General features: G+C 36.6%; 1 protein-coding gene across 8 annotated transcripts in view; it reads right to left on the bottom strand.

Annotated features, from left to right (window-relative positions):
- Positions 1 to 15,731, bottom strand: part of SLC39A10 (solute carrier family 39 member 10) — a 98,525-nt gene that overhangs the window by 3,617 nt on the left and 79,177 nt on the right. For 6 of the 8 annotated variants that reach the window (XM_082397338.1, XM_082397337.1, XM_082397340.1 and 3 more), the window contains 3 exons: positions 14,260 to 14,628; positions 13,040 to 13,120; positions 5,220 to 5,410 (listed from right to left, as the gene is read on the bottom strand). In XM_082397338.1, coding sequence (XP_082253464.1) covers positions 5,220 to 5,410; positions 13,040 to 13,120; positions 14,260 to 14,628 — 641 coding nt within the window. The remainder of the gene's footprint in view (positions 1 to 5,219; positions 5,411 to 13,039; positions 13,121 to 14,259; positions 14,629 to 15,731) is intronic. The other 2 variants (XM_082397342.1, XM_082397343.1) reach the window with 2 other exon arrangements.

Below are 15,731 nucleotides of genomic sequence, written 5' to 3' on the forward strand. Positions count from 1 at the left end.
ACGGGTTTGAGCCCTCGTCCGGAAAGATCCCACATGTTGCAGAGCAACTAAGCCCGTGCGCCACAACTACTGAGCCTATGCTCTAGAGCCCGCTAGCTACAACTACTGAGCCCTCATGCCACAACAAGTGAAGCCCGCACACCTAGGGCCTGTGCTCCCCAACAAAAGAAGCCACCACAATGAGAAGCCCGCGCACCACCATGAAGAATAGACCCGGCTCGCCGCAACTAGAGAAAACCCGCACGCAACCAAGACCCAATCCAGCCAAAAATAAATAAAATTTATTAAAAAAAAAAAAAAAAGACATAGTTCAGGGACTTCCCTGATGGCGCAGTGGTTAAGAATCCGCCTACCAATGCAGGGGACACGGGTTTGATCCCTGGTCCGGGAAGATCCCACATGCCGTGGAACAACTAAGCCTGTGCACCACAACTACTGAGCCTGAGCTCTAAAGCCCGCGAGCCACAACTACTGAAGCCCGCATGCTGCAACTACTGAAGCCCACGCACCTAGAGCCCGTGCTCTGCAGCAAGAGAAGCCACTGCAATAAGCCCGCGCACCACAACGAAGAGTAGCCCCCGCTCGCCACAACCAGAGAAAGCCCGCGCACAGCAATGAAGACCCAACACAGCCAAAATAATAAATTTTAAAAAATTAAAAAAATAAATCCATAGTTCAAAGTATAAAACTTAAATCTTTAACGTGTCTAAGTAAAAGATTTGCTGAAGACGGAATGTATGTGATTATAAATTCTTCCCACCCAAACCTAATCAAAATTGCAAAAGAACTATTTCCAATTTTCACATTCACTTTTCTGGTTTCTTTTTCAAGTTTGCAGTGACTATCTACAGAAAGATGACATTGATACGCTACTCTCTATTTGACACTAAGCTTTACTCCGAACAATATCTTGGTGCTTTGGGGTTTAGGGACGAGAAATGTAGCGTTAAGTACATAATGCCTGCCTAGGAAGAAACGCCATTAATCATTGTTAAATAATGAGTACAATTAATCCAACTACCATGCTCTGACAGTGCTACAGTATATTTAACAATCTCCTGAGGGTCCTATTTAAGAAGTACTTCATGCTGGTCATCTATTCTGTTCAGAAGTCTATGGCAGTAGTGTACGCTAATGGAGGTTACTGTTCTTATCCAGCAGAATTAAGTAGTTGTGACAGAGACCATTACAAATGTCAAAGCTGAATAATTGTGACAGAGACTATATGGTCGACAAGCTTAAATATTTACTATCTGTCCCTTGCCAACCCCTGGATTAAGACTAAAACTGGCAAGTTCCTACCTATGGTTTTAATAAGAAGACTATTTTATGACGTTTTTCCCCAAGTTTTTATTGTTACAAAAACTTTCAGTTCTAACTTTCCTTAATATTTAAGCATAAACATTGTATGTTTCACAGAAATATCCCCTCTAGATATGTGCGCATACCAGCAAGAAGAGGCACCATAGTGCCTTCCGCACATTCAATTCTATCCTGAAAGCCAACACCAATATTGTCTGTCATAACCACAGCTAAGAGCCAGCCAGTACCTATCTCTATGACCACAGTTGTTAACGTGCAACAATGCTCCAGATTGGTTGATAAACAGGTGCTATCCAAAGCCCCCGAAAAACCAGATGCTTCCAACTGGGTATCCTAAAGGTACTAAAACTTCTGCTACTGTTGCTATCTTACTGAATGACTATACATCAGTAAAAACTTCCCCCTTATAGCCAAAGTGGTCTTTCTAAAATAAAAATGAGATAATGTCATTGTTGCTTAAACCTTTTAATGGTCCCCCAAAATTGACAAGATAAGCTTTAATCTTTTTAGCATGGCATGTTGTGTGACTCATCCGATCCGATCACCAACTACCTAATTAATGACACTGTAGATATATTATCTATTTCCTAAATGAACCCTAAAATATATGTGGATAGTTTGTTCCCGTCTTCTAGAATATTTAGGTGTTTCCAATTGTGACATTATAACTACTCTGCAAAGAACATTTTCATGTGGTTTTATTTTTATTTACTTGTTTGCTTGCTTTATTAGCAGTAATCATTTTACTTTATTTCCTCAGAATACAGTCCCAGGAGTAGACTCACTGGTCAAAGAATGATGCTATTTATTATTCTATTTTCTTATATGCCCTTTCCTCTTGCTTCCGATAAACTCTTTTACCTTCTTTAAGACTTGGCTCAAATTTCCTATTCCAGAAAAACTTCCCTAATTTTATTACCCAATTTTTTAGCCAGCCTCCCTCTGTAGTTCCACAAACACGTTGCACCGCTCTATCATAACACGTATCCAAAGAATTATAATTAATGGCTGCTTTTCTTCTTCATTAGAATATAAATCCATACTGTGATGACTCTCTGGTTCTTTTTACACTTTTAGCTCTCTAATATAAGAATTAGCTCATTCATTCTTCATTCAACTAATTATGAACTACATCTCCAGCAGTAAATGAAATATGACAAAAACGCCTGCCTTCCCAGAACTGATATTATAGTGGGACACACAATGAGCTCAATAAATAAGATGTTTAATGTGTTATTAGTAGACTGAGATACAAGTGCAAAGGAAAAAAAGTAAAGTAGGAATAGAGGATGTGAAATGTTGGTGTAGAGATGGAAATTTTAGATAAGATGCCTCAAGAAGTGAAGGAGCTAGCCAGGAGAATGTCTGCGAGATATTCCACAGGAGTGGCCAGCGGGAACCAGGGCCCTGAGGCAGAGTGTGCCTCGTAGAGGAGCGGGAGAGGAGGTGAGGTAAGGTTAGGGAAGTTAGGGATGGAAAGGGAGAACAAATGCTCAGGAAGATTAAAAACCTTGAAGGTCAAAAGAAGAACTTTGTGCTTCTACTCTGAATGAGATGGAAAACCACTGAGGGATTTGAAGCTCACAAGTGACATGATCTAATCTTACAAGGATCACACAAAAAATAATCTCCCAAGGTGTGTTGTAGATATAGAGTGTGGTGGACAGGGCAAGGGCAGAAGCAGGGAGAACAGTTAGAAAGAGAAAGATGATGGTGGCTGGAATGAGAGTGGAGTGGAGGTGAAGAGGAGATGGAGCCCTCAGCAGATGTGGGAAGGACAGAAAGAGGGGAGTCAAAGAATGATACTCAGGGTTTTGATCTGAGCAACCAGAAGAATAAAGTTATTATTAATAGATGTGGGATTCTATAGGTGGTACTGGTGCAAGGAGCAGGGTTGGCAAATATCAAGAGCTAGTTTCTGAACATATTAAGTTGGCAACACCTTTTAGATATTCAGGTAAGCAGGTAGACAGGCTAATCTGGAGTTAAGGAAAAGGCCTGGGCTAAAGATGTGAACTTAGGAATTATCAGCCAATAAATATTTAAAGCCATGAGACTAGATAAGATTACTTAGAGGCCTTTCACCAACATTCAGAGGTAAGGGAAGAGAAGAAGATCCAGCAAAAGACTAATAAGAAAGCTAGAAAGGTGGGAAGCCAGGAAATGGTGGTGGTACAGAAGCCAACGGACCAGGAGGCATTCCAAAGAGAAGAGAATGATCAACAGCCAAATGCTGCTGTTAGGACAAGTGAAATGAAGATGGGCAGGGTAAGTGACCAGTGGACTGAGCAATGTCGTGGTCAATGGTAGATCTGACAAAGTAACATGGCAGAGCAGTCAGGGAGAAAACCTGATGAGCTAGACTCATGAGAGAAGAGAATTAAAAAACAAGAAAGGGTGATTTGCTATAACAGGGAAGGAGAGTAATAAATAGGGTGGTAGCTAAAACTGAAACTGGAGCTTAAAAAGATCCTTTTCCCCTACCGTTTTAAGATGGGAAAAGTAACGAGGTTTATACGTTGATAGAAATGATCCAGCAGAGAGGGAAAAACAAATGATGCAGGAAAAAGAGGGGGAAATTTAAGGGAGTTAGTGAAAGAGGGGATAGAGAAGGTCTAGGGAACAGTTTGAAAGAGCTGGCTCTAGCTAGGAACAGAAACTGCTTCATAGTAAAAAGAACGACATTAAACAGGCATCGATACAGGGAAATGAGTAGAAATGGTGAGGAGAGCTGGTTGGAACTGGTCTTGGTGGCTTCGGTGCTCTCCATGGAATAGGAAGCAAGGTCATCAGCTGAGCATGAGGACAATAAATGAGGTATTAGAGGCCTAAGGAGAGAGGGGGAAAATGGCTGCCTCTAGGTACAAAATATAAATAATTTTTATTTTTTCTTATTTTCTCAACTTTCTATAATAAATAGTCATTAAAAATTTAGGTTATATAATTTGATATGAGACTATCTAACAGATCCCACCAGAAAGAAAAGTGAATACAATATCTAGTTAAAAACAAAGTAACCAAATTGTTAGTTCTGCAAACGCACTGCCTAACATATTTAGGATATTAAAGTAAAATTAAAATAAAACTAATTGTTGGGGCTTCCCTGGTGGCGCAGTGGTTGAGAATCTGCCTGCCAATGCAGGGGACACGGGTTCGAGCCCTGGTTTGGGAAGATCCCACATGCAGTGGAGCGACTAGGCCCGTGAGCCACAACTACTGAGCCTGTGTGTCTGGAGCCTGTGCTCCGCAACAAGAGAGGCCACGATAGTGAGAGGCCCGCACACCGCAATGAAGAGTGGCCCCCGCTTGCTGCAACTAGAGAAAGCCCTAGCACAGAAACGAAGACCCAACACAGCCATAAATAAATAAATAAATAAATAAAAATTTAAAAAACAAAACAAACAAAACCTAATTGTTAGTGTTTAGATTTATTAACTTTAAACTGAAGTTAGAAATAAGGGAAATTACATAAATCCCTTGGAATATACACCATTTCCTGCAGAAGACTGGCTTACCTAAGAGGTATAGTATTTCCTTCTTGTTTGCTATAAAGCAAGCTCAAAGAATTATTTTGTTAACAACAAAAAAAACATTTCCACCCCAATATTACAAAACCTTCAAAGTAGTATAATAATTCTGTAATTATATCTTTAAATACTACTGATGATTACTTTGAGTAGTAATATTATTTGGTCAAAAACCTTTAGGATAACTGGTTTCCAAAGAAGGAATCCTCCTACTTAAATGTCTTTTCTTTATTTAAGATATCACATGTCTTTAAAATGGGTTATATTTATTAGTCTTTCAAACTACATCCAGATTTCTTCCATTTTTGGAAGTTGCATTCCATTTACAGATTTAGTATAACAACAAAAATATAAAATAAGCTGTCTTACCATATCCACCAAGGCTACGTAGAGGAACATGCCTGCAGTGATGGCAAAGATCCAAAGTGTGATGTTATTGGCATACTGACCAACAGCTGTGCCTATGAGCATGCCTATGTAAGCCATCATGGCAGAGAGGAGGTTGTATACAATTGCCTGCTTTACAGTCATGCCTGCTTTAAGAAGAACTGCAAAATCACCTGCAGTTAAGACATAATGTGAGTTTTACAACCACAGGATTTTACACACAAATTCAGGAAAACACCAATAAAAAACAAAATTAAGAATGACATAAAAAAGATATACCTTTATAATGAAATTTCACTTTTTACTTAAACCTTAATACATGCAAAAACTTGGGTGAATCTCAAAGGCATGATGCTGAAAGATAGTCCGAAAGGTTATACGTGATTCCATTTATATGATAGTCTCAAAAAGATAAAACTATCGTGATGGAGAACACTCAGTGGTCACCAAGGGGCAAGGATAGAAAAGGGATGTGACGATAAAGGGATCGCATGAGGGGGCTTGTTGAGGTGATGGAACTGTTATCCTTGATGGTGGCAGCGCCGACACAAATCTGTATACATGTTAAAATTCAAAGAACTGTACATCAAAAAGCAAGGTCAATTTTACTGGATCACGTGAAATGAAAATTTTAAAAAACACAAGAAAAACATAAGAAAAAAAAGAACTTCACCACTGCTCTTTTTGTGAGCAGCAAATAGAGCTCTCTGCTCTGATCTCTGCCCTTTTTTCAAAGGGAAATGGGCTAAGAAAGAACAGAGGTAACAGACTGTGTATGCTGTTTATATTTATGTTTTATTTATTCCAAAAGAAAAACTAAATCTTAATTCTGAAAATCCTAAAAATGTAAAAAAAGAATAAAGAGACTTTTCTTACTCATCTGTCTAAAGCTGGAACACTAGGTAAAGAAAGGATTAAATATTGTTTAGAGAGACATTACTAGAAGGGCAAAATGCTGCTAGAACTAATAGTCTTTAAGCTAAAGGGTCGAAAGCAATAGTTTTACTAATTATAACAATTTTTTTGTTTTAATTTTTGTTACTAAATATGCAAATGTCCAATCAATTACTGAACATGCAGTATATGCAAGGTACTATATAGAATACTGAGGTGGGGGGCAGGGGCTTGTTTTTTCCCTTAAGAAGGGATCTTACATGACTAAAAGTACATGATCTGGGTTGTTTTTTTTTTTAAGTTATGATCACAAGGTTCTCATTTATAACAGATCAGTAGAAGTTAACAACAAAGAAATTAGTGCAAGGCATTATTTTCCATGTTTCAATGAATTGCTACAAACTACATCCTGCAACATTATTTGGGAAAGTTAAGATAATACACCTAAGGAGATTATCTACCAATGGCTTCTAAACTGCCATTCTCCAGTTTTCCATCTAATACTATTCTTCCTACATCTCTTCCCTCTGATCCTAAATACTTAATTCTCCTGGTGAGACCTGGATTCAATGTCAGCTTTTACCTCTTCTCTCCCCTATAGTTTTAAGTTCCTCTGGCCTTTCTTCCTTGGCCTCCTCTAAGGAAAGAGTTCCCTAACTTCTTCCTCTGCAAATTTCCTCACCATATTCGCAATAATTCACCCATCAGTTGTGTTAAAGGGACAATTTCATTTAGCAGGCAGTTAGGTAATACAAAATGAGACTACAGAAGTGTATTTTAGGTTATAAAATACAGTGTTTCCTTTTGTAATTTCAAAATAGGATTTTAAAAGGAGGATTACTGAATACTCAATGAACCCAATATCATAGGTAAAACTCTATCAATTTTGATGCCTTCCCTGATATTACTGCGTAGGAAGATGATTGCATTCATCCCTGAATAACAACCAAACAGCATGAATTAACTAGTCAAGATTCAAGATGAATTATTTAGTTAATACTTTTTAAAATTAAGGTGTAACTTACATATACAATTCCCCCCCCCCTTTTTTTTGACCTTGCATTCTATGAGTTTTGACAAAAGTACATACCATATAACCATAACCGCCATCAAACTATAGCACTATTTCATCATTACCTGCCCCTGCCCCTGCAAATTTCCTCAGGCCCCTCAATCCTAGGCAATCATTGATCTGCTTTCTGTCCCTACAGTTTTGCCTTTCCCAGAACATCATATAAATTGAATCACACAGTATGTAGTCCTTTGAGTCCACATTTTTTTCACTTAGCATGATGTGTGTAAGATTCATCCATGTTACAATTTATATCAGAAAACCACTGCTTTTTACTGCTAAGTAATATCCCATAGATGAACAATAGCTTATTTACCCATTCAGCAGCTTAAAGACGTTTAGGTTGTTTCCAATTTGGGGCAATTATGAATAAAGCCACTATATACATTCATAAATAGATTTTTTTTGTCAACAAAAGTCTTCATCTGTTGTATGTAGATACCTAGGAGTGGGATTTCTGGCAGCAATTTATGAGAGTTCTGGTTGCTCCCCATCCTTTTCAGCCCACAATGAAAATCCAGCACCTGAATTCTCATGTGTTTATCTGTTATCAGTATAACTTCTTTAGTGAAATGCCTGTTCAATTCTTTTACCCATTTTTTTGTTGTTGTTGAATTGTTGGTTTTCTTATTACTGAGTTGAGAGGTCTTTAAATATCCTAAGTTTTTTGTCAGATAAATATTTTCCAAATACTTATTCCCAGACTGTGGCTTGTCTCTTCATTCTTTTAAGTGTCTTTTGTGTAGAGTTTTTACTTTTTATGAAGTCCACTTTCTTACTTTTTTCCTTAGTGGAGCATGCTTTTGGTATTGTATCTAAGAACAACCTGCCTAATCCAAAAAACACAAAGATTTTCTCCTATGTTTTCTTCTAAAAGTCTTTTATATTTAAATTTTTTTCATTTAGATCAATGATCCATTTTGAGTTAATTTTTGTCTGTGGTGGGAGGATTTTTTTGCAAGTAGACATCCAATTATGGCAGCAACATTTGTTGAACAAACTATTCTTTCTACATGGAATTTCCTTTGCATTTTTCTTGGATTCTATACTCTGTTCCACTGATTTATGTGCCTATTCTGTAACCAATATAAATTGTTTTGATTATTGTGGTTTTACAGTAAGTCTTAAATTCAACTTTGGTGTACTTTTTCAAAATTCTTCTGGCCATTCCTTTCCCTTTCCGTAAAAATTTTTGGAAAAAACTCATTTATCTCCAAAAAAGCCTGCTGGGATTTTAACTGGGAATGTAATGAATCTATAGAGAGAATTAGTATATTAAAAATACTGAGTCTTCTGGTCCATAAACCTATAATAGATCTTCATTTAGGTTTCCTTTGATTTCTTTTGTTGGTAAATTGTAGTTTTCAGAATACAGATTCTATGTAATTTTGTTAGATTTAACCAAAGTAGTTTGTGTTTTTTGGTGTTACTGTAAACAGTACTTTTTAAAAATTTCAATTTCTAATTGTTCATTGCTAGCATATAAATGACTTTTATATGATGTTCTTGTATCAAGATGAATTATTTCATTTAAAAATCTATCTTTGTCCTAGTCTTATCTCAGGTTATAATTTCTCAAAGTTATCTGCATATTTTTCTACCCTTCCCTTCTCAGTAAGAACCTGTATAAACATTTGAAAAATAAATCAAAAGGAACACCCACAGCTGGAATTTATACTGAATAAGCAAATCTATTCATCTTTTGATAAATCAATATTCTTTCCTTTCTGCTGACAAAGGATATCATTAGCACAAAGAATGAGGTGTGTCTGCCAAAGCTGTTATGTGATCCAATGTTATAATTATGTCAGTATCTGTTAATATCAACTCTTGAGACTTTTTTAAGTAAGTATTTTAAGGTTCTTTTTGTCTTAAATAATGCATGTATACACATGTATAAATCTAAACAGTGAATGTTCAGTTTTCCCTGGACAGTTCAGCACATTATGAGTATCTTATTTTTAATTTCTATTTAACTCAGTACACATGAGAGGAAAGGAAAAAATGGGACAGCATTACAGATAGCCTCTCTAAGCAAAGTCTTAATAACATAGCTACATTTGTTTATCAAAATGTTATTTCCTTGAAGTTGAAACATTACTCAATGTCAAGAACAGAGTTTGGATCATCTGCCCTTCTGGATTATCCTCAACCTCACTTCCCCTTTATACATTCTTATACAGGTTTTCTTACAAATTATTTTTCAAATGTTTCAAATACAGCTCCTTACTGAAAGGGTGGAAAAAGTGGAGAGAATGCAACAGAATAATATTGCAACTTACTTAAATTCAGCTATACAAGCTTGGCAAAAATAGAAGAAAGAGTAGTAATAAATCAGGTAATTTCATCCATTACCACACCCCGCAGCAAACATGAAATGAGAGATATGGGTTTTCTATTTCTTCAGATGGTTTCAATTTCTGCACACCTCTCAGAGTTAACCTCCCTATATTGTTTTAAGGTTTAAAAGTACACATGGTTTTTCATATCACATTCCTAAACACACACACAAAAAACCCTACCTGGAACACCATTAGGGAAACAGCAATGTGTTCAGAAGAGGAACATCAAATCTTGGAATTACTGACTGTACTGCGGATCAGGATCTCCAAGGTACTACAATGTAATTTACACATAAGTGACCCCTGAACAACGCAGGGGCCCAGTCGAAAAGCTGCATATAACTTATAGTCGGCCCTCCATATCCTCAATTCCACACGTGCAGATTCAACCAACTGCAGATCGTGTAGTACTGTAGTATTTACTATAGAAAAAATCTGCATATAAGTTGACCTGTACGGTTCAAACCCATGTTGTTCAAGGGTCAACTGCACATGTTTTCCCCCTTAGGGTGTGACTTTAGTATAGAAATCCCAGATTAGTTTTAAGAATTCATAATAAAAAAATTTAGCTAGGGCAAAAGAGGTTTTATATTAAATAAATTATCCTGGAATGTGACGTATTATGCTGCTTTGCCAACATCTTAAGCTATTAAGTGGGAAGAGGACTTGTCGCTATCCACCTGCCGTGCATCTATCTCAGCGTCCAGGGGACTGATTTTTCCCTTGCCTGGGAATTCTGACTAAGAAGCTTCTATGTCTGTCTCTACATTCTGTTCCTCCCCAAGTGAGTAAGAGTGGATAATCTAATCAGAGTAGAGGCATACATCTGGCCCTATTTTACCAAAGTACTCCATTACTATGCCTTAAAGGCAAAAATTAGGCTCCACGAGCATTTTTTAAAACTTCCTTTAGACCACTTCCGCCTTGTTGATGGATAAAAAAGCCAAAGGCTTTTCTGTCACCTCCAGAGGAGGAAGCTGAGTTATTTCTTTATGATCTTTCTTCCCTAGGAGCCCAGGCAACTAGAATATGGGGCAGTTTATGTCAATTTAGCACAAGGCATTGGGGGAAAATGTACATTCTCATAATGTCTCACTCCTCTCCTTCTGGCAAAGCAGATATATACTTTGGATTGGTATTTCCTTTCACAGCAACAGTAACATCTTAATCTCTGGTTTGTGGGGTAAAACAAGTAAAGATTTGGGGTCTCAATATTTCACTGAGGTGTCCTGGCTCAAGCTTTTACCAGAGCTCTGCACTGGGTATCAAGCAAGCGCTTACCTAGCCAATAAGATACGTATTGTATTTGTTTTACATGTGGCTATCGTTGTGTGTCACTCCCTCAATAAGAAACTATAGGGAAAAAAAAGGAGTAAGTGACAGGAAGGCAACCATCCCTCATTTCCAAACTCTCTGCTATCATTTCTGTGCTGAAGTGGATCATGGGGGGTAAGGGCAATTCAGTATAACCACACTTAATCATGAAGCGGCCTGACATACTACTTTTAGGGGGTAGTGGGTGGGTAGGAAGGAAGTTGAAGGTTTCCCTAGCATATTGTGGATGTGTGTGTGACTTAAAAAAAAAAAAAAAAAAGAAAGGTTAAAACTATTAGGCAATGTTTCTCATATATAAAAACTGACAAGTCTTGATTTGTGTTGCTATGGAAATGCAAGGAAGTATTTGGCATATCATTCTCTTACTAACATAGGAAAGTAGTTAGAGAAGGGTGTGAGATATAGTATCTGCACACAAAGAACCTACATTGTAAGAAATAGGACATCTATTTGGTGCTTACTATATTTCCATCTAAAATGGAAATATATTAAGCACCAAAAGAAGGACCTAGAGAAAGTAAGTGATAAGGTTTAGAGGAAATAGTAATCCCGAGGCATGGGGTACTGGAGAACTGTACTGAAGTTACAGGAAAAAAGACTCTTAACATGCTATACTAGGTAGAGCTAGTAGGACAAGCCAATTAGGAGGAGGGGAGTAAGCAAAGAAACAGGTTCAGGCACCCAGACTGCATGTTTGATGAATTGTGTTTGGGTGAAGTGGAAAACAAGCAACAGCAAGTACAGTGAGTGAGGCGGGAAAGGTAGGTAGAAGCAGATGTGAAGGTCATTGAAAGCAGAACTAATGAATCTCAGCTTTTACTTTATATATAAGGGAAGGGGACTGAAAGATTTTGATTAAATAAGCAAGTCACATCTAGTCACATAATAACACAATCACATGGCAAGAAGATATATCTGGCAATAGGTATAAAAGACACAGTGGAACAGAATGAAACCAGAGATATAAACGTTCACTATGGAAACTGCCCAGGCAAAAGACAATGAAGGGTCTGGGTAAAGGATTATGTGGCATAAGCCAAGATATATGACTGCATGTCCAAGGTTGACAAGGTAAACAAAACTATAAGGAATCAAGCCCTAAAGAATCAGCACCAAATAAGCACTAAGAGATTTTTTTGCTTTATGCGAGCAGTTGGTAACTTTCTAAGAAAATTATATGAATTAATTCTATTCAAAGGGAGCAAATAAGTGTACTGCCAATCAAGACAGTCAAATGATATGATAGATGTCTCACAGCCTGATAAATTCAAGAAAAATCTTAAATTAGAAAGGGCACATGAAGAAATTCCTTGGATACTGAAAAGATGTATTTTTTTTCCTTTGAAATTAACGTCATCTTCACATCCCTCAGATATTTTCTATGTGAATGTACACATTTTTTTTCTTCCATTTTTCAACTTATAGAAGAAGGAAACCAAAACACAAGAAGAGAAGCTAAAAAAACATTGCTAGATCAATAAATGCCCACTAAAACAACAGAGAAATATCATTGTACACCTTATAAATTGGCAAAAATTAGAAAGTTAATGCCAAGTGTTACCAGGGATGTGGAAACATAGGAACTCTCAGTTATTGCTGGTAGAGGGACACTAGTTCAGTTACTCTGGGTAGTGATATGGTACTCTTAGGCATGCATATCTTAGGACCCATCGATTCTGTTCCCAGCTATATACCCCAAAAGATGTTCTCACAAGGGTCTCTAAGCACCAAGTCTACCGATGTTCAAGGCACCATTATCTGTGGTGGCAGGAAATTAAAGAACAGGTGGTGTGTCCAATACTAGGTGCTAAATACGTAAAAATGTGGTAAATGTACACCTCTGAGTACTGGGCAGAAACAACATATTAGATTAACTCATGGTAACCTGCTTGGAGTTTAAAAACGTAATGATTGGTAAATAAGATAAGAAACAGAGTGGGCTATAACATAATATTGTTTACATAAAATAAAAATACATATAAAACAATACACATTTTTTAGAAGCACATTAACAAAAATTATACCATAAACAAGAGAATGATGATACTGTATACTTGCCATCAGACATTTTTTATGCTTTAATGTCTCTAAAATTTAGATGCATTTAGATTAAGTCTTGCATTTCATGAAATCTGGTAAAAATTTTAAGGTCGTGTTACCTAATTCATGTGGCAGTTCATGACAGAAGACAGCTATAGAAGTACTGATTCCGCCCGTCAATCCAGCACTGAAAGCTGCTCCTGAGGTGGGGGGGTGGGGGGGAGGAAAATATTCAAGTGACATTTACTGATCTTCTGTTTTTCTATTTTCATTCATAATGACAGCTACATTCTCGTTTGCCTATCTAAATTAATTTCATAATGTATGAGTGACTCAGTAATCTCACACACTATAGTTTTTGAACATACAGTGAGTGAAGTGCAATAGGTATGTGACAACCAGAGAAAGAGCTACTCAATGAAAGAAACATTCCCTATTGAATTAAATTCTCTATTTGTGTAACCTTCTAATTCACTAATAGCTTCGGAGTAGTAACAGTTTTTAGTGTTTCAGTCCCTGACTGGTAGTGTGAAACCCTCAATCTTAAGTCATATAAGTCTATAATTGCACTTGCTCTCGTATACTAATATTTATAGATATTTAAATGCCTAGTATCCTTATCCAAACTTTTCTAGGTCTAGAGCATAAATGGCATAAATTATTATTTGTCCGATGGTCCTGAATACTGAAATCAGAGGTACAAATGCCTCTGATTCTACTAGTAAAATTCTTTACTCTTTAACACTGACAGCCACTGTGGCTTCAAAAATATGGTCTCTTTTGAAAGAAACCAAGGCCTACTTCTGAATGATTATTTAATAGAGTCTGGATCTCAAAGAAAATTATGTATTGATCACATTTAATGTTCTCCTAAACTGGTAACATCAGTTTATATTAGCAAGATTCTAATATGATGTTTGAATTTGATATAATGGATTTTTACTATTGTAAAATTTTTCTTCACTTTTTCAAATGTAAAAGAATTTTTAAACCCAAGATTGAAATTCATTTGTTCTCAATCAGAGACATATAAATGTACTGAAAATATGTGAAGGTAGCTTTTTCAATATGGTGACTACGCCTTCAGTAAGAAATCAAGGTATCAAAGAAGTACACTGTGGAATTTGTTTATATGTTCAAAGAAAAACCCACTGAAATTATACCTTCATGCCCCCAAATAAACTTATCAAAAACACTAACATAGCCTTTGGAAAAGCCAAATGATGGAATAATATATAATAATATATTTGTTAAGCTCCAAGATAGTACTAAAACAGTGGAAGAAGGAAAATGGCCTTAAAGAATAACAAATTATAACCCAAGCTTCAAGCCTACTTACCAATTGCTAACCCATCACTGAAGTTGTGGATGCCATCCCCCATGATCACCATCCAGGCAATATTAGCTATTCCTGTTTCTTTCAGATCTGATCCGGAATGACAGGGACCGTGTGAGTGATGAGAATGTTTGTGGTGCCATTGATGATTATGCTTCCTCAGCACAGTTTTACTCTCATCACGGTGGTTATGTGCAGCAGCATGGAGATCATGCTCATGAATGGCATGTAATCCGTCACTGTGAGAATGGGCCATGATTTTCTCCTCTTCTACACAAAGATAATTTTTAGGAGGGGATTCTTGTTGGCCTTCTAAATCTGTCAGTTCAGTTTCATTAAGTCGATCTTCAGAAACAACCGAGTCATCAGTTCCTATATTTATAATGGCAAAGGATATGCTTTATCAGCAAGTAAATGAATGCATATTTGCTTAATTTAAACCCAGGCAAAATAGCAGTGTAATGAACATCTCCTAAGTGAATGTCTTTAAAATTCCTAAATAAATAAATATAAAAAAACAAATCAAACTAATAAATAAGTAAATACACGTGTGCACACACACAAAACAAACTGGGGTTTTGAGAGTCCAAAAGATGAACCAGATGAAGTAAATGGAAGGGAACTGAAATAGCAGGTGAAGTGAGGACATAAATTGGCATGCATGAAGATACTGTGAAACTTAAGGAGAACATCAACAACAGTTGATGAAAATAAAAGGGTGGAAAGTTACTGTAGCATTCACAGGGTAACAAAATATGCCCATAATTTTTCAGAGAACAAAGTTTACCCACTCTAACCTTCTCTTATCATTTAAAAAACAAAGACAAAATTTAAATCACTTGCATCCTCTAGTGCTCTACCTATCTGACCAAGATCAATTCTAGATCATTACTAGAATGAAGTTCAAAAACCCATACAAGTGATAACACTGATACTTTTTTTTTGTAATTAAGGTTGGCCTCTCACCTAGTTTACAAAAGCTATTTATTATGTGACAAAGATTCTAGTGCTTTCCAAATTGTATTTTGGGACAGAGTCTACAGTTAGCGTCTAGGCTCCCCCTTTTCTGCAGAAAATCCTTAGTACACTCAGGGGAAACACAAGTTCACAAAGGGGAAAAATTATGTTTAAATATTATTTCCTTAAAAATTGTAAGCTACCTCATTACATCTATCATGAAACACGGTAGATGAATGGATGAACAGAGATTTTAAGTACAGGGACCACTCTCCTTTAAGTAAAAAGACCAATTCTACTTTTCTCACATGAAAACAATCACGTATGGAGGGCATGGAGATTTTTGCATTACCAAGAAATAAAACACTAATCCAAAGCCATTCTGTTTATTTCATTTTTTTCTTCTGTAAAGTAAAAAGTGCAATGTGTTCCTTGCCCTGTAATATAATTAACTGGTCCCACATTCTAGTATAAATAACACTGAAAATAACCAAAACACTAACAAAATCAGTTAAGAT

Source organism: Balaenoptera borealis, assembly GCF_965194805.1.
Source record: "Balaenoptera borealis genome assembly, chromosome: 6".
Taxonomy (NCBI): Eukaryota; Metazoa; Chordata; class Mammalia; order Artiodactyla; family Balaenopteridae; genus Balaenoptera; species Balaenoptera borealis.